The sequence below is a fragment of the Callionymus lyra genome, chromosome 11 (assembly GCF_982586985.1).
Source record: "Callionymus lyra chromosome 11, fCalLyr1.hap1.1, whole genome shotgun sequence".
Lineage (NCBI taxonomy): Eukaryota > Metazoa > Chordata > Actinopteri > Syngnathiformes > Callionymidae > Callionymus > Callionymus lyra.
Window position 1 is genome coordinate 25,047,677 of NC_141828.1, and position 27,867 is coordinate 25,075,543.

The window sequence follows — 27,867 nt, forward strand, 5'->3', positions numbered from 1 at the left end:
TTTTCTAAATGTGGTTATTTATTTTGTGCATCTGATATGTTTTCAGACGGATCAGGGACCTAACACAGCAAAAAGAAATGGCTATTAAATATCAGTCGACAGTGACCAAACTGACCCACCAAGCCGGACGAACTGAGCCAAAACAAAACCAAGAGATGAGCGTCAACCAGCAGTAAAGTATTCATCAGCTCCTCCATGTTTTGTCACACGTACTGTACAGGCGGGTCAGACCTAAAATAGCATGTCAGTACATAGAAAAATAAATAGTTTGCTAAAATGAGGGCAACAGTTTTCCATCAGTGATTGTACCGTTTTGAAATCACGTTCAAAGAAAACAACAAACAGTTCAGAAGTAATTTCATCTCTTTACATTAGATGGAGTCGAAGTCTAGGGAGGAATACATAGAAGAACTTTTACAGAAATGACTAGCTAAAAAATATACAAGCACGGACACAAACATGAGTAAAGCCAACAAAATGATTCTTCATCAAACAGTGTATTCAATATCTTTACATGGAGCTTCTTGGTCTGCAGCTTTCTGGAGTGAGAGATTAGAAACATTTCTGGGAAAACTTAATACAAAAGTTGTTTTTTTTAATATCTTACACTTGTGTCAAAATGTACTTTTTAAAATATTTTTGAGTAGCAAATTTCAGTTTTCGATGTCACCTTTCTACAGAGCGCGCCCCAGAGAGAAAAGAAAAGAACAGGATCAGGTGAGAGTTGAAGATTTACAGGGAAAGAAAGGTTTCCAGGCCACAACCGCTCGTCATTACTGTGGAACCACGAACTTAAATTGCATATCACATGAGTTAGACATGTGCAAGCTGGTGTGATCATCAAGCCACGTGTACACGCTGCAGTTATGAATACAGTTGACTTTATTTAAACAAAATGTAGAACAATAATTCCATCTCCTTGTCAATCAACAGCAGCACATTTTAACAGGCTACTGATTCTTCATGATTGTTGACAAACAATTGTTTATTCTGATGACCTTTATTCTTCGAAATCTGATGACTACCTTAGGTGCCTCTGTCAACTATTTGAAAAGTTCACTACAAGTCGTAAACCCAAATACACTTTTCATTTCAAAAAGGCACATTTTGCTGTGTCATCTGATTCGTCAAGACAAAAGCAAACGATCTGGGGGGAAAAAACAGTGGGTTTTTACAACCGATATTTTTGTCAGGAGGCAGCGGTTAATCAATTTGTCTGGTTTCACATTCTCAGCAACAAATGAACAAGTTGTGGTTGTGACCTGAAAAAACAAGCCTTAACAGGACCTGGTGACATGTTGGAATATCAAGCATAGACTTACATAAAAGTTATCAACGTCACAAGAAGAATGATCAAACACTGATACTTATACATCGATACACTGCAAGTTTTTGATGGTTTACAATTCTTACATTAGCATTTATAGAATAAGAAAAACAAAATACCATTCAAAATAAACTGGAGTAAATACTTCAAACAGTGCAAAGAATAATCTGGGGTGTTTGTTTTCTTGTCTGTTTTTTTTTTTAGAAATTGTTTATAAAAATAATAAAAATGAAAAAAAACAACAACATAGAAAATGAAAACACACTTTATCTGTAGCGGTGCTCTGGTCCAGACAGGCCACGTCTCTCCAGTACCTCAATGTTTTCGTAGAAGGTGTTGGCAAACTGTCTGTATGGTTGGTGTGTTGGAGCTGGAGTGTGTATGTGGGTGTACATGAGTGTTGCTTTATCAATAAGACTGTGAATGTGTGTTTAAGATTTTGCGTAGTGGTTCTCAACTCCGGTCTTCAAGCTCCGGCACTGTACAGGTTTTTGTTCCAACCAGGTCCTACAAAAACAAATATTGAGTTTTTAAAAACTGGTTGTTGAATTTCAACACTAAGAGTACACACAATTACCTGCAAAACAGAAATAAGTTAAAATGAAAGTCGACATGTTTCCTGTGACATGAGCACAACACAAACACTGGTGCGTCGTCAAGGAAAAACACACGGGAGAGACCCGAGGTTGGAACAAGAACCCACTGGCACGATCGGACTATCGAGGTGGGCTACGTCGAACAGGTTGTCGGCAATGGAAGTCGAAACAATCTGCCGAGAAGACTGGAGCTGACGATGGCCAAGACTGAGCACCACTGATGCAACACAGTAGTTGCTAAAGTGGGTTCTTCAATGTTGCACCTCTGAGCCATTATAGACATTCAACGAGCACCTTTGAACTTCTGCTTTTGTTTTAGCCGCACTTATTAGGAAGTAGATCAGCGTCATCAGAATATTGACCAAAAACTTTTCAAATGTTCAAACTTTTTTTTATTTTAAATGGAGATGCTGTTTTTTTAAACAATTAACCTACAAAAAAAAAAAACATTTTCAATATTGAAAGATTTTACGTTTGAAATTAAATAAACTTTATTGATCCCCGTCAAGATCTCTTTTGGGAAATTGTTTAGAGTTCTATATCCCAATTCCAATAATTCCAATTATTTTTTCTAAAGTTGACATTTTTCATTCATATTGTTTTAAATTCAATATAACATATTTGTATTATATTGTCACTAGACAATACCAACAAAAAAACAAGCTACTTGATCCAACTTTCAGCAAATCATGCGAGGATCCATGGATTACGTAGAACCACATTTTTATATTGAATTTGAATTATTTCTTTATTTTAAAAGGATTGTAATAATATTAAACTAAATGTGTACAAAAAATATGAATAGTAAATAATATAAGAATAATATTAATATTAAGTGGAGACCAAATTCAATCTTTCAATATACCAACTACTGAATTAAACAATATCAAACAATTAATAAAAAATTAATTACATTTTTTAATTTTTAACTTTTAGAATTTGATATTTTAATTCCATCCTAAACTTTGTTTTTTTTATTTGTAGACTTTTAAAATAAATGTAAAATGGCTGGTATAATGGGCCACCATGATTGGCTTAAAAGTTAGATCAAGTAGCTCGGTACTCTTTTGATATCGTCTGGTGGAAAAAAATACTATATTATTGAATTTAAAGGCTGCTATTTATATACGGTTTTAATTATTGGAATTTAAATATCAAACAAATCTTTTATTTAGAAAATATTTAAGGAAATTCAACCTTTCAATATAGAAAATATTTAATTGAATGAAGGTTACATTTGAAATGTTGAATTCAAATCACTCAATATTCTGATGAAACTGACGTACTTCCATATTCTTAAAAAAAAGGAACAAAAGCAAGTTGAACATTAAGTGCTTAAGGCCCCAAATCTCAAATCTCTCACTAGCGTGTCGGCACTGGTGGATGCCAGTAAACTCTCCAAAAACTCTACTGGGAAGACTGGGAGTCATTTTTGCTCTCCTGGCTGGAGGGAGCTTTGTTGTTCCAGGGTGAGTGAGGAGAGCCGTTGAAACTGTCCTCGTCCTCCAGGCCATTCACGCCATCGCACTGCGTGTTCTCCAGACGCGTGATGAGACGCTCGTCCTCGTCACCAAACTCCCCTCCCATCAAAGTGGGCTCCCCCACCATCATCACGTCCTATGGGGGACAGTAAGGGCCAGTTCATGTTATCCCCATCGCACCCGGGGGGGTCGGCGGAAGACTGGCTGTACGGACGCGAGGAACCTGATGCCCAAATCTTATCACCACAGACACCAAATTCAAAAATGGATACGGCCAAACTATCAACACCACCACATCCAAGGCTTTGAAAGACCTGGGTCAGAGCTCCCCCTTCTGGCCAGTAGTGGGCATCCCTGATCCTCAAGTGCTGAATTAATAAGTGAGTTCAAAATCCACCTCGGGTCTTGTTCACTCAAAGATAACATCTAGAATTACACAAAAATTCTTTACTATGGGTGTGACTCATACACATGGCCCCAAAAGGACCAGGGACTGCCCATCACTGCTTTACAAACCCACCTCCAGATGACCTCCACACAATAATGTCAAACTACTTCTGTGCGTGAAAGTGTTAGCAGAGAGAAGAAGAAAGTGTTAGTGTGTACCTGGTTGGAGAGAGAAAAATTGTTGGCTGGACTCTTCTTCTTGCTGTTGCTGTTGTTATTAGCGCCACCGCCTGTCCCCACCGTGCTCCCGCCCGACACCTTCCTTTTCCGCCGTTTGTTTGGTGCTTGTCTGGCTGGCTCAGCTGCAAATAGAATTTTTAAAAAGCTTGAATATCTAACAGTCTTTTGAAAGGAGTACGCAACACTGTCCTTCGCTCTATCTCTTTCCCCATCTCTAAAATATCATCTTAAAATCTATATTCATAATATATTGTCAGATCAGCAGAGAATGTTAGATTACAGTTAAAAAATAATTTGTTAACATTGAAAATTGTTTGATTGCAGCTGAAAATAGTTTGATTAATGTTAAAAAATGTTGTTAACATTGAAAATGGCTGGATTAACATTGACATTTTTTGATTAATGTTGAAATTTTTTTGATTAAAGCTGAAAATGGTTTGATTAATGTAGAAAATTGAGTTGAACGTGTTTTGCGAAGAGTTAAAAAATGTTTCATTGTAGTTCAATTCTATGATTGTACACAAGTAATGTTTAAGATTTAAACTGTGTTTGTTTAAATCTCATCTTTGACATCAGTTTCTGAAAATGTATAAAGAACAAAGACGGCATTCATGCAACACACCTGGAGGGGCGACCATTCTTTGCCACTTTTGAAAGAGACAGGTTTTCAGACAGTCTCTGGGGCTCAAGCTATACGTCTTGTGTCGAGACATGAGCTCTTGCATTGGCTCCAAAATCACACATAACTGAAAAAAAAAGTATATATATTATACATTACTGCTTTAGATCAAGTTCCGACTGAATGCACTTACACGGAGGTAGTTGAGCGTGGAGTTAGAAAGCCCACATCTGGTGATGTTTTTAGCCAGCTGATCCAACATCTGGGGATCCTGGATTGAGGAGGCAACACAGTAGAAAGGTGTGAATACAGTAACAATCGCTCCGAGTCTCATTCATTTTATTGTGAAACATATCTTACATGCATAGCCAGAATGCTTCTGGGCAGAACTTCTCTGTGTTGTCTGATGCTGAAGTGCCACGTCTTGATCCGCATCATGTCATCAAACATGAACTCCAGGTACAGGCGTCCCTCCACGCACACCTGGTGTTAAATTCAAGCAGAACATTCAGTTGAAGGAACAGAGATTCAGGAATGCTGCATCATGGAGGAGAACACGGTACCTGTGTGAACATGGGTTTGCCGTTCTGGGTCACCATGGTGCACTGGTCACAGTCCAGAGAAACAAAATTACTGTGGAAAGATTCCTTTGGATGCTTCAAAACGTAGAACAACTCCGTGGCACCGCCTTCAAAGATACTCCGAAAATATCTGGGAATCAACGTCCTGCCGATTGCTGTGAGGGACAAAGAGCAATATTCACTTTATTTTGAAACATTCAACATTTAAAAAAAATTATGTCTCATTAAATCTAATTTATACTCATCCAGCTGCCAATAAAGTTAGCAGAAGCAAGTGAGGGTGATTGATTATCTGTCAAACTTATTGTTGATCGTCTTCTCAAGAATCAACATTGATTGAATTGCAGTGACATTAAACCACTTTAAAACTAGAGGCTCATCAAGGAAGTTTGTATTTTAAACCCTTTAAAAATATACTTCATAGATATATGTTTGACTATTTATTTTTGTTCAGTCTTGTCTTGCAAGTTTCAGTATATATATATACAATAATCAGTCACTATTTCTGCCTCCAATATACATTTTTCCATTTCAATTAACAAAATGTTTATTTCATACTTAACTTACTTTATCTTGTTAATTTATTATTGATGTTGCATAATACTGTATGTACTAAACCATGTCCTCTCGTTGTGTGTTATACGTCTCCTATGGGCACCACATTTAGCGAAAGCTTTCTTTTTGTTCATTGATGAATCTTACTGTATCGTTTGGGTCCGTCCTCCAGACAGAAGGTAACTGTAAGCATCGCATCATCTTCAAAGAACTCTGTTGTAAAGGCATCCCACCACAGATTGTCACAGTCCTGAGGAAAAGAAACATGTTCTAGAGTTTCAAAAGATGGATTAAGAGTAACACAATATGTTTTAGCCTGATGAACTGCAAGGATAAAACTTCAAACATAGTAACCAGAACTGAACAGTTGCAGAGTTAATCGTGCACAATTGCACATCCCAGTTGGCTTTCCAATTACATTTGCACTAAGCATATAATCCTATTAAAAGCCTGAATGTTAAGCCAGAGTGTTCCTTAAAATATACTGATTGAAATTTACCAAAGTAAAATGATATAAAACTTTGAAAAATCAGCTTCAGTGACGTAACGAAAATATGAAGTTTTATTTACCTCTGTCCAATTCTGTAGCCGTTTGTTCAGCTCATATATCCGGTAATCTGTCTGGTTCCCATAAGGAGTGGGTCTCCTGGAAGAGTGGTCAGAATCATATTGAGAATAATGTCATGTTAAGGTGATTAAATCATTCAATACCAGCATTTGCAGGATTAACGCTCTCACGCTCCCTTTCTTACATTTGGTCTCATGTGCTGCTTTAAACCGTTAGCATCTCAAGGATCTTTTTTTTATATTTTAAATGAACATTTAATTTCATATCATGGATAGATGTTACTACTAAAAATTCAGAACTCACCCCATTCCAGGCTCCATATACGATGGAGGATACATGGGTGTAGGCCTGTGAGGTAATAAAAAAAAACAATAAAAAAAGAAGTGCATAAATTACTGAAATCCCCCAAATTGCCATTTATTGATAAAAAAAATTAAAATGTATTTTAATTAATTGCATATAAATGGGTCTCTGTGATGTTTATTTTCTTATATGCGTGGCATCATATGTCAAAGATGAATGAGTGTGTGGCAGCAACGTCGATAATGCTGAAACATTACCATGATCGATTCTGCTTTCAAATCATATACATTTTGATTCTTATATTTTGTTAAAAGTCTATTCTACATATCTTAATATCAGTATAATTGAAGTCTTCATCCTGCCTGTTTATTGTTAGACATTATTGAATATTTTTTCTTTGAATTCCCAGAAGTCTGCATACTTTATTTTAAGACGCATTTACCCGTTACCAGTGCTGCTAGGATTGCGAATAAAGTATCTATCAATCTCTTAACATAGATCCATTTTTGGTTTACTTATATTCCATTAGTGTGTGTAAAATACTTTTTTTTTTTATTTAGCATTAACAAGCAAATATTTACACTTTTTTTAAACTTCTGGTTGCTAGATGGCAGCAGTCATTACAACCGTCGCAACTAGAGAAACAATGAAATCCAGCAAGATCCCAGCAACTGCTGAGGACAAGAGGATACAATGGGCTCCAGTTGCTTTTAAAGCTGATGTTTGTACATATTTTAGTTTCAAAACAAATGAAAGCTGTAAATTCTGCAACACCAGATTCAAGTACTCAACAATACTACAAATATATCCTTGTTCCTACAGTATCACAATATTGTATCGTGATACAAATATTATCAAGAGATCCATGTCAGTACCCACCCTTAATATACAGAGATAGCCGTAAAACTGTAGTCGAGGCAAAGGAATTCTTTAAGAATTAGATATTTAGCTTTCAGTAATAATAATTAAACCAAAAGACAGCGGAACAATTACAAGATGTTACATAAAATGTAGTTTTCCTTGAAATCATAACGAAAATTAAAGTATATTGAAATATATCGGATCCTGAGCTTTTATATATCCTATCGAAACATAGTGAGCTTGATATATTGCATCGTAAGCTTTGTGTATCCCAAAGTCAATATTTCTTACACATCAAGCAGATGTACCTACAGGTTTTTTATTTTTAAAGATGTCAATACTCTGTCTATGTACTGCGAATATAATGAGTAAACTTACATTAAAGATTCATTGTATAAAAGTTGTCCTAACAATTCCACTAAAGTAAAAGGAAATGTAACCAATGTATTCCATGGGCCGTATTCAATTGCCAACACACTGAAAGAGCTATGAAAATAAAATATAGTATTGGGAACCATCATTTTTCAGAGTTCGCCCATCATTTAGTCAGGGGTGCTAGAAACATTTGTTTTTTTGTTAATCATTAAGGGCGCATTGATTGCAAAATATTTATAAATGTTAAATTAAAAATAATATTGAAAGTCCATTTGTAGCGGAGTACACAGGAGTGTAAAGGTAGCAAAATAAATAAAATAAAAAACATGCCGACACAGATGACATCCCTACACCTTTTATTAGAAACGCTTCCATTTATATACTTTCTCTAATCAAATGTGAAAGCACTTGTAGGAAAGTACTTTTCCTACAAGTTTTTTTTTAATTACATTAACAATGCACAATGAAGTGCATTAACAGTCTCAAATAATCTGGAGCAACATGGAAGATCCGGTATCTGTCAGCGCCTTCATTTTTAATGTTGAACTTTGTTTGAAAGCCACAATGCTTGAGACTGGTGTATCCTTTCTCTTTCAGTCATTGCTGCCATTTCACCCGTTTTGCTGTTACTTTGGTACGGACAATGACAGTGTTGCTTTATCAAGAATACTTAAGTGTGGTTCAGTTCATTGTTGCACGTTATATTTTCCATTGTTCTTGCTTATAAAATATTTATTTTAAATTTAAAAGTGTTTTTTTTAGTAATATCATTGTGGTATTGAAAATGCTATTGGGTATTGAATATTTTCATATGTCTGAGGTCCCTGTTGTCCTACAACAAGGGTCAGATACTAGAACACAACAGGGCGTATAGAGGCCCACGTATTGGAATAGAATTGAAGATTTTGGTTTTGGGACATCCCTACAACTGATTATGTAAAAGCTGCTCACAAAAAAAAGGGTTGAATTCTGCAAAGTTAGCAAATTACTCACAATATTGCATAAACCAGGACACATGCAGAGTTAATAATGATGAGATTTTTCCTACTCAAATGAATGGCGACAACTAGAAACAACAAAAAAACATCAACACAAAAGAGGTGCGCAAAAACAATGACCTCTACTATGAAGACTTTATTCGAAAGCTTTATAAAAAGCATAAATCTTGTCGTGTTTACTTTATAGAGGTTTAGTAATGAAGCTGTAAAAGACCCGACAGATGATGTGATGCTATATTGGCATTTGTGAATGTTGGCATCATTTGATGAGTTTTGTCACAAACAACTTACCCCACATCTCTGTCCAGCATAGCGCCTGGGTGGAAGGGGGGGAAGCTGCCACCGTTGGGGGGCTCCTTTGGAGAGTACAGCTTGAATGACTTTGACGAACAGCCTGTATTTCAGAGATGATTAGAAAAAGGAAAGGAGATTTAGAGAGAAGATTTAGATCACTTTGATTTAGCATCGTCCAAGTCATCTAATGGCAGCGAAGAGCACGACTGCCAAAACGTTTTCTGTGCTTCATTATCTAATGCACCTTCAATCTAGTAAAGTGAGGAGGGGGTGGATTTGTGAAAACAAGTGAGGGAATATAAACAGCTATGTTCTAGTTTGTTGTTTTTCTGCTGATGAAGGGATCCATGCATCTCCCCCTCTCGTTCCCTCTCCCACCCATCCCCCAACACCCGTTCGCACCGTTACCCTTTTCCGCCTAGATAAGCTGTTTGACCACAAATTAGGGCAGTTTTAAAAATGAAATGTTGTTCCTACATCTCAATGTGGACCTGCAGCAGACACAAGGTCTCGGAAAGATGTTTCAAACACCTTCACAATATGTTTAACATTAGACATTTAAACATCTTATGGAATATTGTCCTTTGCACTAGAAATAAATATCATTGTTTTCTTAAATCCCAAGTTGTACTTTTAAAAATATTCAAATATAAATAAAAACACCTTAAATACATTCATGTAAGGTTTGCAGTTTGTATATAACAATCTTTTTTTCAGCTCAGTTCACACCAGTCGCACCAGATTTAGCACAACGCTACTTTCCATCTGTAGTCCTCAACAAAGATGCAGACGGTTTAGAGTTTAGTTCAGGATACCCCATTGATAAAAAAAGGACTGAATTGCTAAAAATATTGATTTTGCTTTCAAATAATACTTTATTTTTTCTATCATAGTTCTTTTATGATTTGTATCTAAATAACTTGTGAATAAAATGTAGATTTTTTTTTCCATCTAAAAAAAGATTAACATGAAAATATTCACAAAGGTCGTTCATTTCTGTGTTGCAATTAAACTTACTGCAAAAAGGCAGCAGTCATTACGTCCTCAGCAGCTAAATGAACAATATAATCCTGGTAAAACCTGGTAATGACTGAGGACGAGAGGATACGGTGGACTCCAGCATCTTATAAAGCAGATTTTTGGACACATTTTGGTTTCAAAACAAATGAAAGCAGTTACAACTCCGTCAAGAGTCATGTGTACTGTAAACTCTGCAACACCAGAGTCAAGTACTCGACAATACTACAAATTTATCATTTTTCCCACCATATCACAATATTATTCTACGATTCTATAGTGCAAGATGGAAATATATTCAACTTTGTATGTAATAATTTAATTATTAGAGGTAACATAACCCATACATTAAATGTTAAGTAGACAATACTTGCATTTCTTGTTTGACCTCTGACCAACAAGCAGTTGACCACATAAATCTGAAGATGTGCATCAAGATACAAGGGTATGATATATTGTGATACTGTAGTAACAAGGATATATCTGCAGTATTGTCCAATACTTGACTTTGGAGTTGCAGAATTTACAGACCACATGACTCTTGACTACATCTGCATTATAAGCAGATGGAGTCGATGTTATCCTCTCATCCTCAGCCAGCCATTTAGAGGCCAGAAATGTAATTGCAATACAAAAATACCACAATTGTCTTTTAAACAGTTATCATTTCATACACTTTATTGATAAATAAACCTTCATAGAACTAGGACAAACATAATATGATTTGAAGCCCAGAAATACACTGCTGTAGAATATCTATATATACTGTATAAGACAATAGATAATCGTTTATAATATGTTTTGTCATTCGTGCTGGTTGAAAACAATGCGTGAGAGGCTGAGGGGTAAACTAGCAGTGTTTGGGTGAAATGCTAACGTTAAACATGCTATGAAGCAGAAAAGATGCTAGCACAGGGCCAGACGTAAACTGGACCCGCTGGGCCTTCGCTCCTCCGCCGCCTGCGGGAGGTCGGATTCCATCGCTTCCCGCGGTGCTTCAACTACCGGCCCGACAACAACCAGCTCGTCTGCACCCGGGTTACAACCGGGGAGTTGCACCGAGGCCACGGCGGGTGCACTAGCGAGTTACCTGCAGAGAAAGGTTCACCGAGCCGCGGTGCTCCACGAACAACCTCGTAGTTTCTGAGCCAGCTAGCCTCGCTGCTAGCGGGAGAAGCTGGACGGGGAAACACCTCCGGTGGACACCGCGATGTTCCCGGGAAATAGAGCCAACAAACGCGGTCAAGGGATTCTCGTCCGGCTCCTGGTGTTACGGTTCTTCTGTCTTTGTTTGCAACATTAGCTTGGCGGGGATGTAGCGGCTCCACAACAGTCTTTGTTCCAGCCGAGACTTGAGCAAACAAAAGCCCCGCCTCCGCACCTCCTCCCCCGCCCACCCCGTCACGTCGCTCCCGCAGCCCGGGACCAGTCGGCCCTGTGACCGGGGGCCCCCCGGGGGGTCAGCTCCTGTCTGAGGTCCCTGTTGTCCCGCGACACGGGTCAGATACTAGGACACAATTGTCAGGGCGTTCAGAGGCCAAGACCGTCCCGCCCCCGTCCATTTATCTAGAACATTACTCTGGTTTTTCTACTTTTATGTGACATTATGGATGTATAAATAAACACTAATACAAATATAAATCGGTTTTAACTACAAACATATTTCTGAAAACAGGTATTTGGACGAGAAAGTTTGATGGATCTACTGACTCCTTTAAGAAACATCTTAAGACGTTTCTATTCGTTCAGGCTTTTCCTTGATTTTCTGGAACTCCTGTTGTGTTATCAGTTTTATCTCGATCTTTAAAATATATACTTTATTGAATATTGTTTTGATTGTTTAAGCGCTTTGTGACCCTGGTCTGGAAAAGCGCTATACAAATAAAAATTACTTACTTACTTACAACTGAGGATACTGAGGTATACAAAATAAAAAAAATAGTGTTAATGGTTATATTTTCTTCTTAACTTAGTATACAGGGATAATAGATATGATGTAGTATGCAAGTGTATATATTGTACATCTATATGGATATCTGCTTGGTACATGCATTTACATTAGAGTATCATATCTTCCTATAGTATAGATCTTCCTCTCTCTCTGCGCTTGATGGATCTACTGACTCCTTTAAGAAACATCTTAAGACATTTTTATTTGTTCAGGCTTTTCCTTGATTTTCTAGAACTCCTGTTGTGTTATCAGTTTTATCTTGACCTTTAAAGTATATACTTTATTGAATATTGTTTTGATTTTTTAAGCGCTTTGTGACCCTGGTCTGGAAAAGCACTATACAAATAAAAAATATTTACTCACTTACTTACATAATTTACGTTTAAAAATAATTCATTTTTAAAATATTTTGAAATGCATTTATTCAAAATTAACTACGTATCAAAATTTCATAAACACACAATGTAAGTACTCAATAAAAAAGGAATTCAAACTTTTAATATACAAGTTGTTAAATTCTAGTATTCAATAAAAATGTTTTTAAACCTTCCAATAGAAAAATTATTAAATTCAATAATTAAATAAAAACAGATTCAGCCTTTCAATATACAAATTATTAAATTCAATTTTTCAATATAAATCAATTTAACCTGTTAATATAGCAATAATGTCATTCAAAAATAAAAATTTCAATGTTTACAGAAACAACAACATTTCAATTACACAATTAGAAGTTTCAAAATGTGCTATGTTACATTTCACCTTACAAAATTCTGATACTGATGTATTTCCATTTTTAGAGTACTTGTTTAACCACTGTATGTTTTCAAACTGTGTGATGAAACCTGTGTGCCTGAAATCATTTTCATTATTTGACGGTGGGGATGGATTGATACCCCATAATCACTCTGATTGACACATCATTTTGGCCTTAGCTAAATTAAACTAAATGTCAGTAGTTCATTTTTAGTAAAAGCAGTTCAGTAAAAATGTATCCAAAATTAAATATAAATTTAGAAATTCTATTGAAAATTTGAATACTTTATTTTGTTTTCTTCACGAAATGTTTTTCTGTGCAAGTACGTCAATTATACATCAAACTCTCCACACAAACGGTATAACTTGATGCACAAAAAAACCTTCTTTTTATCTGTGAAGAAATGATTAAGTGCTTATTTAATGAGCTCGAGCGACATCTTCTTTCAGTCGTGATCAATAGCTTTGGTTAATTCAGGAGTTTGAACAAGCTTGTGAAAAAACAATGGACTTCTCAGATGACTAAACTCCTTTAAAACTGCTCTGTCGATCCTTCTCTAGCTGCGACGATATAATGTGATCATCTGCCGCCTCACTTTTAATCAATAACCACTCTGATGTTTACAAGCAACACATCTGAAGGGCAGAAACAATCCTCTGTGGTCTCAAAGTGCCTTTTAAAGCTCAATTTGTTCAGACATTTGCTTGTAATTATAAGAGCCAGGGGGGGTGGACGAGCTGGGGGTGAGAGAGAGAGAGAGGGAGGGGGAGTAAATACATCTGACCCAAATCAGAGCGACTGAAGTTCAGATTTGATCAGGAAGAGAGATCCGCTACAGCTGGACTCTAAATCACGAGAAAATGCTTTGTAAACATGTGAGGTGAAATCACGTTTGCATCATGTAAACAAAGAATCAGTGAGTGAGAGATTTGAAATGTGATCGTATTGCTTTTCCCATATTCTGGATGAGCTCAAGATGTTTTCCTGAGATTCTCTAGATCAGCAAAACATCCAACAAACTATATAGTGCTAGTATTTCTATATTTGAATCCGTTTTTCATAAAGGTGACTCCAGTGCGACCTCTGCTGGTTAATCATGACACATCAGGCATGAAACTATCAACATTGACACCAACAAACTATAATGGCTGAATAATCTCCAGGTTTCTAATACAAATTGACTTCTACTCAATGTGGAGTAAATAGATTGCGGAAGATTCACCTAAGAAACAAGTATAATGGTAATAAAAATACACATTTCTTCCAGTTAAGAACAACTTTTACTTTGTGTTTAAAGGGTAAAAAAAATCAAGGACATAAATAACAAGGACACCATGATTATAATCAAACAATTTTCAATTATAATCAAATAATTTTCAACTGTAATCAAATAATTTTCAATTATAATCAAATAATTTTCAACTATAATCAAACAATTTTAAACTTTAATCAAACAATTTTAAACTATAATCAAACAATTCTCAACTATAATCAAACAATTTTCAAATATAATCAAACAATTTTCAACTATAATCAAATAATTTTCAACTGTAATCAAATGATTTTCAACTGTGATCAAACAGTTTTAACTGAAATCAAACAATTTCCAACAGTAATATTTCCTAATGTAATCAAACTATTTTCAACTGTAATCCAAGAATTATAGGCTAGGTTAGGTAGCTAACTTTATTGATCGCTCAGGAGGTCTTCTTTGGGAAATAGTTTTTCCAATTAGACACAGCAATACAGACGATTATTCATAAAAATAAAAACTGTAATCAAACAATTATCAACTGTAGTCAAACAATTTTCAACTATAATCAAACAGTTATCACCTAATGAAACAATTTCCAACTGTAATCAAACAATTTTCATAATCAAATACATTAATATTTACATTATTATAAGATAATAATAATAATTTTATCAATTTATTTGAATGAACACAATATTTACTTCATACTTAAATTGTGTCTTTTCTTTAAATTATTTTCATTAGCCTTGACCATTTATGTGATATATGTATACTGTAATGTGCAAATTATTTGTGTCATGTGATCATATATTGGTGTAATGTGTTCATTTATGGGTGTCATGTGATCCTTTATAGGTGCCATGCGATCATTTATGGCTGCCATTTGATCATGTATGGGTGTTATGTGATCATTTATGTGGGTCATGTGATCATTTATGGGTGTTATGTGATCATTTATGGGTGTTATGTGATCATTTATGTGGGTCATGTGATCATTTATGGGTGCTATGTGATCATGTATGGGTGTTATGTGATCATTTATGTTGGTCATGTGATCATGTATGGGTCTCAGGTTATCATTTATGGGTGTTATGTGATCATTTATGTGGGTCATGTGATCATTTATGGTTGTCATGTGATCATTTATGGGTGTTGTGTTATCATTTATGTTGGTCATGTGATCATGTATGGGTCTCAGGTGATCATTTATGGGTGTTATGTAATCATTTATATGGGTCATGTACTCATTTATGTGGGTCATGTGATCAATTACTATGTGTTTTTATTTTTTGTTTTTATCTTATTTTTATTTTATTTTATTTTATTTTATTTTATTTTATTTTATTTTTTATTTTACTTTATTTTATTCTGTTAATAGTGCTAATTTTGTAATACTGTAAATCATTTGTATATTTTTAAGACCGTTTTATTTTATTTTATTTTATTATCTCTTTACTATTTCTTTTTTTTTTTCATGGACTTTATTTTCATTGTCCTGCTGCTGCTGTTGTAAAAGTGTGTTTCCCCTCTGGGGATGAATAAACGTTTTCTATTCTATTCTATTCTATTCTATTATGGGAGTCATATGATCATTTATGGGTGTTATGTGATCATTAATGTTGGTCAAGTGATCATGTATGGGTAAGTAAGTAAGTAAGTCATTTTTATTTATATAGCGCTTTTCCAGACCAGGGTCACAAAGCGCTTAAACAATCAAAACAATACTCAAAAGTATATACTTTAAAGTTCAAGATAAAACTGAAAACACAACAGGAGTTCCAGAAAATCAAGGAAAAGCCTGAACAAATAAAAACGTCTTAAGATGTTTCTTAAAGGAGTCAGTAGATCTATCAAGCGCAAAGAGAGAGGAAGATCGTTTCAAAGCTTAGGAGCAACAGCCTGAAACGATTTCTCTCCTCTGGTCCTGAACCGTGTGCGAGGAACCATAAGTAGATTCTGATCCACAGACCTCAGAGCCCGAGCTGGGGTGTAAGGCTGGATCAGATCACTGATGTAAGGAGGAGTCTGACCATGAATAGATCTGAAAGTAAGAACCAGAATTTTAAAGTTGATCCTGAAAGAAACTGGAAGCCAGTGAAGAGATTTAAGGATCGGAGAAATGCGAGTTCTTCTACTAGAGCTGTCTCAGGTGATCATTCATGGGTATTATGTGATCATTTATGTTGGTCATGTGATCATTTATGGGTGTCATGGGATAATTTATGGGTGTTATGTTATCATTTATGGGAGTCATGTGATCATTTATAGGTGTCATATGAACATATATTTTCAAATGTGTTCATCTTGAGTGTTCTTTAAGATTTAGTATCAAATACATCTTTATCATACATCATAGATCTTCATACAATATTTGCTTTTCATTTCAGTGGGTGGATGGTTTTCAGCTTTTACTTCTTCCACTGAAGCGTAGATCTGCCTGATAGTACAGCAACATATGCTTGATGGAAATTCCTGTCCTTCATTGTTTATTAACGAAATTCCATGGAGACTTTCTCTTTAGTGAGCTGACTTGTAAATGTGAGTCACTGGTGAGGAAATGTGTTCTGTGAACGTCCAGATTCTTCTATTTGCTCGACAAGACAGAGGAAACATGAAGCTGTCAGAGACTGTTGTGACGCCTGCTGCTGTGACAGCAACAAGGAAACAGACGAGGAGACGCAGAGTGTTGCCGTCTTCAGAGGGGAAGTGACTTTTGTGATGATCTTGTCTGCACTCTGATGTCAACAAATGAGTTCTCTTAGATTTTAAACTACTGAGTCAAATATACATTTTGTATCTCTGCATCTTTGTATCTGTCATTTATCAATCAGTTGTGGATGAAATTAATAATCCTCCATCAGTCCCGCCAGAGGAAACTACTTCCAACAGCAAAAACAGAAACACAACAGGGAAAAAGTACAAATAGAATAATCAAAAATAAACTAAACTAAATGTTTTTTTAAATTTATTAAATAATTTTCTACTTGGGAGTTGAGTAAGATGGAAAATATGTGTGATACCGAGAAGGTTCGGCAGGAACTGGATAAAATAGGGCATCATGCAGTCGTACGATTGTATTAATGCGGAACTCATGAGATCAAAAGTCTGTTTAAATACTTCTGACAATTATTTTATTTTGTACTTTCCATTCAATGAAATTCCTCTTCTGAACACTTTTGGTTCAAAATACAGTTAATAATTATATTAGTATTATTATTATTAAGATGACAGTTATACATAAAAGTACTGGATGTCATACAGAGAAGTAAAGAAGAGAGTGAAGGTACGGTGGTATGCCTAAACTAAAGAGGTTTGTTACTGTAGAAAGGTAGGAAATAGAGAATAAAAAGAAGGAAAGAGCAGATATATGTGGATCGTTGGAAAAGGCCATAGTTATAAAGATTATTAAAAAGAAGAATCAAAATGATTCTCTTTACAGGGTCACGATCATATCCCAACAGGTGGACCCTATGTTGCAGTACACACACTTACACATAGGTATATTATAACGAATCTATTGACATGATACAGGGGCAACTATACAATATATTGCGATATTCATAGTATTGTACTTGACACTTGTGTTGCAGAATTTACAGACCACATGACTCTTGGCAAAGTCGTTACTGCTTTCGTTTGTTTTGAAACCAAAACATGTCCAAACATCAGCTTTAAAAGCTGCTGGAGTCCACTGTATCCTCTCGTCCTCAGTCAGTTTGTGGGATTTCACTGATCATCTTTGCGTAATGATGTAATGATACTGCCATCTAGCAGCGAGAAGTTTAACCGCAACACAAAAATGAACAACAGCAGAGAATATTTGAATGTAAATAAATAAATACAAATACTTTGTAATATGACAAGATTTGATATTTACCCCAAATTCGGGGGAGTAAAAAAAAAGGAATAAAATGCTGTTCAATATTGTGCTAAATGTATCAATATCGATATTTTCTTTCAACTCTACTCACACCCACAGACAAACACGGGGAGAGCATACAAACACAGAGACACACAACAGTTCGGACAAACACTACAGACAAATGTGATGTTTTTTTGGACGGTGGGAGGAAACCAGAGTGCCCAGAGTAGACCCAGTACATACTCCACACAGAAGGGGCTGCAAGTTGCCTGGAGCTGAAAGTGAACCCGTCTTGCGACGCCACGGTTCCCCGCCTACTGTTATTGATGCAACATGGAATATGTTCACTCCCACTCTCGTCCGAGTGGCACATGCCAGTCTCGCGCTAGCATCCTGTCGGCATGCAGCAGATGCGACAGACTACAGACTACGTCTCCTATCCTTACCCCCCCCCCCCACCATCCTCGCACACCTCCCAGTCTCCCACGCATTCCTCCTCTCTCTGCCTCAGCTCAGCCATTTTGATCTCACAAACAAGATAGAAGCAGCAGAGGGGAGGCAACCGGAGTACCAAGAGATAGGAAAAGCACACGTTGTTGTGTAATCATTTCTGTTTGGCTGCCATCTTGCCTCCGCTCCAAGTCACTTTCCTCCGTTGTCATGTGACTTGTCGCATGAGGTAATGCTCCGATTCTCTCACACACTCCTGAACAAGGGAAGAGGGAATGACATGAGGGAGGGGGGAGTGTGCTTGAGTGGGTGAATCATTTGAAAGGAGGGGGTCGACGGTGCACAATCTATTTTTACCATTTAGTGGGAACAAAGGATGTGATTGGCTGTGCAGGGACGGATGCTTTGATGCAGCAAAGCCATGATTCACTGCAAAGTCACATCAGCTGGACATCAGTGGATGAAGTGATGAGTCTGATCTGGGACAAGCATTCATCCAGTCATGAATGCTATTTTAATTATGGAGTTCATGTCAACAACAACAAAAGATATATTCACTTTCAGTTTACATCGTTTGCTTTGTCTTATTTTCCTGGGGTCAGGTCGCGGGGGCAGCGGCTTTAGCAGGGAGGCCCAGCTACACCTCAACTGACCCCTCTTAATGCAAAGGAGCAGATGCTCTACAGCAAGACTCTCCCAGATGACCTTGCTTCGCACCCTATCATCGAGGCAGAATCCAGGCACTCTCCAAAGAAAACTCATTTCAGCCACTTGTACCTGCCATCTTGTTCTTTGGGTCACTACTCGGGGTGGTGTAAGATACACTTAAATATCGCAATTATTTTTTAATGATACTGTATTGATATTCAAAATAACTGTTTTTTGTTTTTTTTAATCAAGTACTAACTTGCAAATACATACTTGATTTGGCTGTGTAGAGGTCTGGGATGATGTTTCACCTCTCATCAGGAAAGTTTCTTCGGTTCTTCAGATTTCTGAAGAGACTCGCCTTCTAAACCAAGGAATTACCTGGATGAATTAGAACCTTCATGGATATGCTATGCTATGCTAATTCTATACTATCGATGCCATTTAATCATGTATAAGAAACCAAATACATCTTTGTTCCCACAGTATAAATATATCACAGTTGTTTTTTTGTTGCCCCTGTATTGTGGTGTGAGAAAATATCGATACACTTCAATTCACATATCTCAATGATTTCTATACAGAATTCCTTTCTATCCCTCCACAGCTAAAGGAACATTGTAATCCCAGATCCTGGAGACGACTGAGGACAAGAGGATACAGTGGACTACAGCACTGATTTTGGATATATTTTGGTTTCAAAACCAATGGAAGCAGTTACGACTTCATCAAGAGTCATGTGGTCTGTCAATTCTGCAACACCAGAGTCAAGTACTAGACAATACCACAAAGGTATTCTTGTTCCTACAGTATCACAATATGATACGTATCGTGGCACCTGTATTGTGATACATATCATATTGCCAGACCTTCGCCAGTACACACTCCTAACTACCCACTGCTCATAATCATAGCTGATGGTTATCAACTAGTAAACCAAGAGATTTGTTCTTTACACCACCATAGATCGGTGCATCGTCTGCATAACTGCTAACGCCGCCCAAATCAATCCGGTCGATCTCACACCTCATTCTTCCCTCACTCGTGAACAAAACCCAGAGATACACAAACTCCTTTAATCAGATTTCTGGCTGAAGTGGATGGAATATAAGAAAACAAAACAACTGTTATTTTTACACCTTGTATTGGAAGTTAATGTCAAAGTGATGAGGGAAGGAAGTCGAACCAGGAGCACAACTGCATGGTAATTTATGCCGACAGTCTCCGGACACACGATCGACGCCTCAGTACAAGATGATCCTCTATCTTCTGTCATTCAGGAATGCAAACAAACAAGCCTGCGATGTAATGATTTACAGCTCTCGCACTGTAACAGAGAACCTTCAGCGCCCGGACTTGCCTCAGCACATCCATGAGGGTACGTGAGCGGCACGTAAAGTTGTGTCACTTGTTTGATTGAAGTGAGCAGATAAGTGGTCGTACACACTGGAGGAGTGCTGGAGAGGTTTTGTTCCTCTGATAGATGAAGAGCCCACAGACATGATCATTGAAGCTCTGAGATCACAGATGCTTCAATTTCTGACTCCTGACTGACTGACTGCGGGAGTTCGTCACTCGTCATAGTCTCAGTGGTCTTAGGCACATCCTGTTGTGTGTCACGTGTCCATTTAATATCATATTTTATTGTTGATTTATTGCTGCAGTGGGTTGTATTTAGGAGGAACTTATATTGAAGATGCTTGAATCCTGTTTATGTCTTTTCTCCTTTTCAATCTCTAAAATATCTTGTTTGATCAGCGGAAAATTGTTGGATTAAAGTTGAAAATAGTCTTATTATAGTTGAAAATTGTTGGATTAAAATTGAAAAGTCTTATTATAGTTGAAAATTGTTGGATTAAAGTTGAAAATAGTCTTATTATAGTTGACAATTGTTTGATTATAGTTGAAAATTGTTTGATTAAAGTTGAAAGTTGTTTGATTAAAGTTGAAAATCGTTTTATTAGAGTTGAAAATTGTTTGACTACAGTTGAAAATTGTTTGATTAAAATTGAAAATTGTTTGATTACAGATGAAAATAGTTTGAATACAGTTGAAAATTGTTCGATTATAGTTACACATGGTTTGTTTACAGTTGAAAATTGTTTTGTTACAGTTGAAAATGGTTTCATTACAGTTAAAAATTGTTTGATCATAGTTAGAAGTTGTTTGATTTCAGTTTATTATTTGGTTGATATTAGTTCTATTGTCGTACTTGAGTGATGTACATGTACAAATGTGTTTAAGCCTTGTGTTTTCTCGGGGTCAAGGTCAACGACCTCCCTGGCTTCCATAAATACATATGCAGTGGTGGAGGTTGTTCACCTTGACCCCGAGATAACACAAGGGTTAATTCAATGTGTACAAATTTATTGAAACTGATGTACAGAATGAGATGAGATCAAAATAAATACACAAACAATAAACAAATACATTTTCATGCTTCTTTTGTTTCCAGAAGAGTCGCAGCCTGAGCTAGAAACTCATACATAACACACCATCCAGGCTTGTTTGGACTCATTTCTGACAACTATAGACAAGAAAGTTGGGGAAAAAAATTAAAGCACATCTAAAGCAGGACGTTGCCTCATATCTGAACTGAAGTCTAATGGAACCAAAAAGTTTGTTTCATTTTAGTTTCAACTAAAGTTTGTTTCATATAACTTTCCCTCACAGTTTAAAGAGTGTGTGGAGGATTTGTCTTGTACACAATGCTAAAGGAGTGATTACACCACTTTCAGCAGCTGCACTGCTCAGTATTTGAGTAGTAAATTGTATGTAAATACCTTCTAACTTGTTGAAGTTGAGATGATTAAAGCCATGTGCAAGTGTCGCAATCTACTTCTCCAGCAGAGAACCTCCAGCTCTGCTACTCAAACCCAACAAAACAACTTGTTCTCTGAAACACACTCAAGGTCACAGGACTGTGAAAGTCTGTTGTGACATCCAGCTACACACCAACACATGCAGTGAATACTTTACAGTTCAAATTCAAATGTATTGAGTCAACAACGAGTTCAACTGTGAAAACACATCATGAATAATAAAGTAGGTCAACCAACGCTCCAGTGTTGTGACGTTTATTCTGTCAACTTCAATCTACAAATCAAGCTCCTGGAGTGTTTACAGGCAGCAGGTGATGTTGCACATATATTACACTAGTCTGGGTCTCTTAAGGAGGAAGTATAAAAGTGATCATGCAGAAATGATTTTCCTAATCCGGTTTGAAAGGAACACAACATAACTTTATGCTAAACGCAAACAGCACTTACAAGTCAAATATTTAGATTACAGTTGAAATGGTTTGATGACAGTAAATAATGTTTGATTATGCATATATATATATATATAATAATATATAATATATATATATATTAGATCATCATATTTAAATGTTGGTAATGTGTTCTATATTTTTAACTCAATCGATTTAAAAAATGAAATAACTATTCAAGCTTCATGAATGCACTTAACTAAATAAACCTTCTTACAGCAACTGAACTCAACAATATTGTACGGATGAAATGTTCTTTTTATAAAACTCCATTATTATCAGTTGAAAGAAACTTTGCTGGACTAATGAGTAAAAACATTAATGAAAAGACTCATCAAGAGAGTATCTTGATACACTCAATTAGTACCCATTAGTTGTGTGTCTCTCGTCCTACACACACACACACACAACCTCACACTTGTTCATAGCTGACCCGGGCTGGTGTTGAACTCTACACACATAAGTCATCCTTCACAGCAGCAGCCAGAAAGAAAGGACTCACCGGGACAAGCACAACCTCCAACAGACATCTTCTCACATGTTGGTCTGTGCTCCGGATGAATCGGCGTCTCTCGGTCCTCACACTGCTGCTGCTGCTGCTGCTGCTGCTGCTGCTGCTGGCATGGACTGAGGAAAACAACAGACGAGGGGAGGAGATAAGAGGGAGTGTTCACGGACACACTCTCTCTCTCTCCTGCTCCGTCACACACAGGAAGTTAAATCATTAATAGGCAGATTGCCTCTCAAGTAGGAGGACGAATTAGAAAAAAGGTGACAGATGGAGAAAGTCCTGAAGCGTGTGTTGGTCTGGAGGGGTTCATGCAAGAGTGCACGTGTGACGCTTCATCTAGTTCTGCTGCTGCTGAGAGACGAGAACGTACAACGAGTCCAGAGACAGTTTACATCTCCTCGGCCTTCATCACCACAGCGAGTGTAAATGAGGAAGTAGATCAGTGCCATCCGAATAATGAATGGTTGAATTTAACATTTAAAATTATTGAAACATTTCAAGTATTTTATTTTTAATTTAATTGAAAAAAAGCATTAAAACATTTTTAATTAATAATTTAATAGTTTTACACATAGAGATTGATATTCTAATTCCAATATGTTTTAATTCAAAGTCTTTTCAATTCAATATAAAAATGTTGGATATTGGATTAGTCTAGTAATATGTAACTCTTATACCAACATTTTTCTAGTGATTTTAAAACGCTTCAAATCATAAAATATTGAATGGAGATGATTGGTTTTTTTTTATAATATAAAATAAAAATATCTAACTCTATGTGTAAAGAAAAACTTTTTAAAAACAACAATTCCAACCCTTCACTACTCTGGATCCATCCTAAATGACTCTGACCTTTGACCTCTTCATTTGTTTTAAGAGGTCCAGACATTCCACTATTTTTTACTTTTTAATCTTTGGAATCATCAATTAATTGACATCAACAACCTTTCTTAAAGCAATGGTTGTCTACCTTGTGGGAGGAGAGCACGGGTCAAACCCAGAACAAGAAGAAATCAGATCTAGATCAACGAGGTGGATGAAAGAGTTCTGTCTAAACATGATCAAATAAATCTTCCACCCTCTGTCACTCACCAGAGTTCTGACTGAACTTCTCATGTGTCCAATATTCCCACAAAACATCAACAACATTCCAAACCAAAGCTGACCACAAGATCCACAAACTCCACTTAGACGTCAATCACTGTCTCTGAACTCATGTCTGAGACACAATGAACAACCCTGTTTCTTTTTCTCCCCCTCTTTCTATCTCATTTTCCCTCTCCTTCACCCCCTCTCTTTATCACCCACCTTCTCACTCTCTCACCCTCTCTCTTTTTATCTCATTTTCTCTCTCCCTCACCCTCTCTCTTTCTATCTCATTTCACTGTCTTTCACCCCTTCTCTTTCTCAACCTCCTTCACTCTCCTTCACCCCTTCTCTTTCTCACCCTCCTTCTCACTCCCTCACCCTCTCTCTTTTTATCTCACTTTACCCTCCCTCACCCCCTCTCTTTTTCACCGCCCTTCTCACTCCCTCACCCCCTCTCTTTCTCACCCTCCTTCTCACTCCCTCACCCCCTCTCTTTCTCAACCTCCTTCTCACCCCTCTCTTTCTCACCCTCCTTCTCACTCCCTCACGCTCTATCTTGTTATCTCACTTTACACTCCCTCACCCCCTCTTTTTTTCACCGCCCTTCTCACTCCCTCACAATCTCTCCTTCTCACCCTTCTTCTCACTCCCTCACCCTCTCTCTTTCTATCTAATTTTCACTCTCCCTCACCCCCTCTCTTTCTCACCCTCCTTCTCAATCCCTCACCCTCTATCTTTTTATCTCACTTTACCCTCCCTCACCCCCTCTCTTTTTCACCGACCTTCTCACTCCCTCACCCCCTCTCTTTCTCACCCTCCTTTTCACCCCCTCTTTTTCTCAACCTCCTTCTCTCTCACCCCTCTCTTTCTCACCCTCCTTCTCACTCCCTCACCCTCTATCTTTTTATCTCACTTTACTCTCCCTCACCCCCTCTCTTTTTCACCGCCCTTCTCACTCCCTCACAATCTCTCCTTCTCACCCTTCTTCTCACTCCCTCACCCTCTCTCTTTCTATCTCATTTTCACTCTCCCTCACCCCTCTCTTTCTCACCCTCCTTCTCATTTCCTCACCCCCTCTCTTTCTCACCCTCCTTCTCACTCCCTCATCCTCTCTCTTTCTATCTCTTTTACTCTCCCTCACCCTCTCTCCCTTACTCAATCACTTCTTGACTATTTTCACCGTTCTTTCTCTCTCCTCCACCTTCTCTCACTCTCTCTATCGCTGTCCCTCACCCTCTCACCTTCACTCATCATCTCTCACCCTCTCTCTTTCACTCTTCCTCACTCATTCTCCTTTACCCTCTCTGTCTCTCTTTCATCCTCTGTCGCTCTCTTATTATCTCTTACCCTCTCACTCTTTCCCTCTCCCTCACTCATTCTCCACCACCCTATGTCTCTCCCACTCACCCCCCTTAGTCACTCTACTCATTATCTCTCATTTACCCTCTCTCTCTTCCTCATTATCTTTCACCCTCTCTTTCTTTCAATGTAACTCACTCGCTCTATCAGTCACTCTTCTTCACCCTCTCTCTCACCCTCTCTCTCTCTCTCACTCACCCCCCCACACTCATCCCTTCTCACCCTCGTTATCTCTCCCTCACCCTCTCTCTCCCTCCGTTAATTTCTCCTTCACACGCATCACTTTCTGTTGTCTCTGCAGGTCATCGCTCGTCTCTTCACAGCTTAATTCAGATCTGCAGGTTTGACAGAAATATCTGCAGCTGAGAGACACAAAAGCGTCAGAAAAGATGTTTAATTTATTAAGACATACAACTGTTACATCATCATACATCAAACTCACATGTGTCATCATCGAAAACATGCAGACGCAGCTCAACAACAAGCCCAGGATGTAAAGACAACACGGAACTAAAACAGCGTGACAGAGAGACGACACACACACACACACACACACACGCGAGTTCACACATCAACATCTCATCCTCACCTTTGTCTTTCTCTTTCTTCTGCACCCAAGCCTGCTCGCAAAAGTCCGCCGGGGTCAACCACGCAGAGGAAAAACCGAGCTGAGCCAGCAGAGACAGAGGAAAAGTGTGATGAGCAGATTCGGAGCAGAGACACTAATGGAGGGATCAAGCAGTGTGCAAATTGGATGATGAGAAGGAAGGAAAGACAGGAAAGGAGGAGGGAGCTCTCAGTTCCACTGGTATGAATATGACGCAGAGGCAGCATTCAGAGCCACTTCTCCACTCCAGCCCCATCCTTCCAAACAAACGGCGAGAGGGGGAGACAGGGCACTGTATCCATGGCAACGGCAGAGCAGAGTTAGGCAGCAGTTAGGGAGTGTGTCGGGCCACGCTGGTGTTGCTTCCTCTCTGTGAAACACACAAAGAAGCTCATCAGCAGCCTCACATGCTCAGTGATTTACATCCCATTTACCGTAGAAGAAGAAACATGACCATTTTGATGACATGTTGATGTCAAGAAGACAACAGGTAGTTCGAAATCTTTTAGCAATGAAGTCTCCAAATCCTCTTTAAATCAAAGTCAGAAAACAAACTGTGTGAAGGTCCTGATCGAAGACATTCCATCACACTTCTTAAAAACTGAATTCAAGTATAAAGCTATTATTGTGTTTAGTGAAAAACAAAAGTATAAATAAAGGGCAGAAATAATAAGAACTTTTCTTCTCTCTGATCCTTTAAATATCTGAAATGTCTTGTTTGATTAAAGTTGAAAATTGTTTGAATATAGTTGTAATACATTTTTAATTAAAGTTGAAAATAGTTTGATTATAGTTGACAATTGTTTGATTATAGTTGAAAATTATTTGAATCCAGTTGAAATTTGTCTTATTACAGTTGAAATTGTTTGATTATAGTTGAAAATTATTTGATTACAGTTGAAATTTGTCTTATTATAGTTGAAAATAGTTTGATTATAGTTGACAATCGTTTGTTTATAGTTGAAAATTGTTTGATTATAGTTGAAAATTGTTTGATATTAGTTGAAAATTGTTTGATTTCAGTTCAAAATTGTTTGATTACAGTTGAAATGTTTCTTATTATAGTTGAAATTGTTTGATTATAGTTGAAAATTGTTTGATCACTGTTGAAAATTGTTTGTTTACAGTTGAATATTGTTTGATTACAGTTGAATAAGTTTAAAACAAATCTCTGATTTCTGTCCAAAATTCAATGATGAGATAGAAACAAACTAACAAGTAAATAAATTAATAAAAATAAAAATAGAATGAAACTGTTTTTCTCAGCCAAGCAACATTTACAACATCAAACTGAGCCTTCAGTCTTCTAGATGTTAAACATAAACAATTGAGATAATTGATCTGACATGAATACAGGAAATTAATACATTGTGATGTTTTTTTTAATTATATTTTAGTTATTACCTGAGTTTTTGTATATTATAAATGTATTCATTTATAAATGTTTATATCATGAGTTAATTTTTTCTTGCTGATTTTGTTAAGATGAGGTTCCACGTTCAATAATACATAACATGTTATTTAATCCAATGTACGATATTTATATTTGCCTCTCTGGCTCGGTCTCTATTTTGACCTGCAGGTGACGCTGTTGCTCACTATCGAGAGATGGGTGTTTTAAATGTTCAAACATGTTGTATCAGTGATTCTGAGGGGGAGATATAAACAGACGTTAAACACTCTGATCAGTGAATAGATCGAACAGTGAGAAAATCAAACAACAACACACACTGAGGGTGAGAAAAAAAGAAAATACAATTGAGCATGAGGTGGCTTTAAGGTCCTGTTCGTACACATCTTTGTGACAAAGTAAATTAAATGAAAAAAAGTATTTAACTGATGTCAACGAAAAATATATGATTAATTTGACACAACATAAACAAATAAACTATTGATTTAAATGAC

The 27,867-nt window shown here is 37.0% G+C and overlaps 1 protein-coding gene across 3 annotated transcripts; it reads right to left on the reverse strand.

Annotated features, from left to right (window-relative positions):
• Nucleotides 1-26,156, reverse strand: ldb1a (LIM domain binding 1a). Of its 3 annotated transcripts, XM_087801974.1 has the most exons (12): nt 25,945-26,156; nt 22,899-23,023; nt 9,183-9,285; nt 6,658-6,702; nt 6,357-6,432; nt 5,934-6,036; nt 5,214-5,386; nt 5,011-5,133; nt 4,844-4,921; nt 4,654-4,777; nt 4,011-4,153; nt 1-1,834 (listed from the first exon to the last, which is right to left on the reverse strand). In XM_087801974.1, exons 2-12 carry the CDS (start codon nt 22,924-22,926, stop codon nt 1,781-1,783), a joined length of 1,050 nt encoding a protein of 349 aa, XP_087658100.1. In that variant the 5' UTR covers nt 22,927-23,023; nt 25,945-26,156; the 3' UTR covers nt 1-1,780. The 3 variants fall into 3 exon arrangements, with proteins under 3 accessions (XP_087658100.1, XP_087658101.1, XP_087658102.1); XM_087801975.1 differs by lacking the exons at nt 22,899-23,023; nt 25,945-26,156 and adding an exon at nt 11,293-11,527; XM_087801976.1 differs by lacking the exons at nt 1-1,834; nt 25,945-26,156 and adding an exon at nt 2,924-3,540.
• Nucleotides 26,157-27,867: the final 1,711 nt, after the last annotated feature.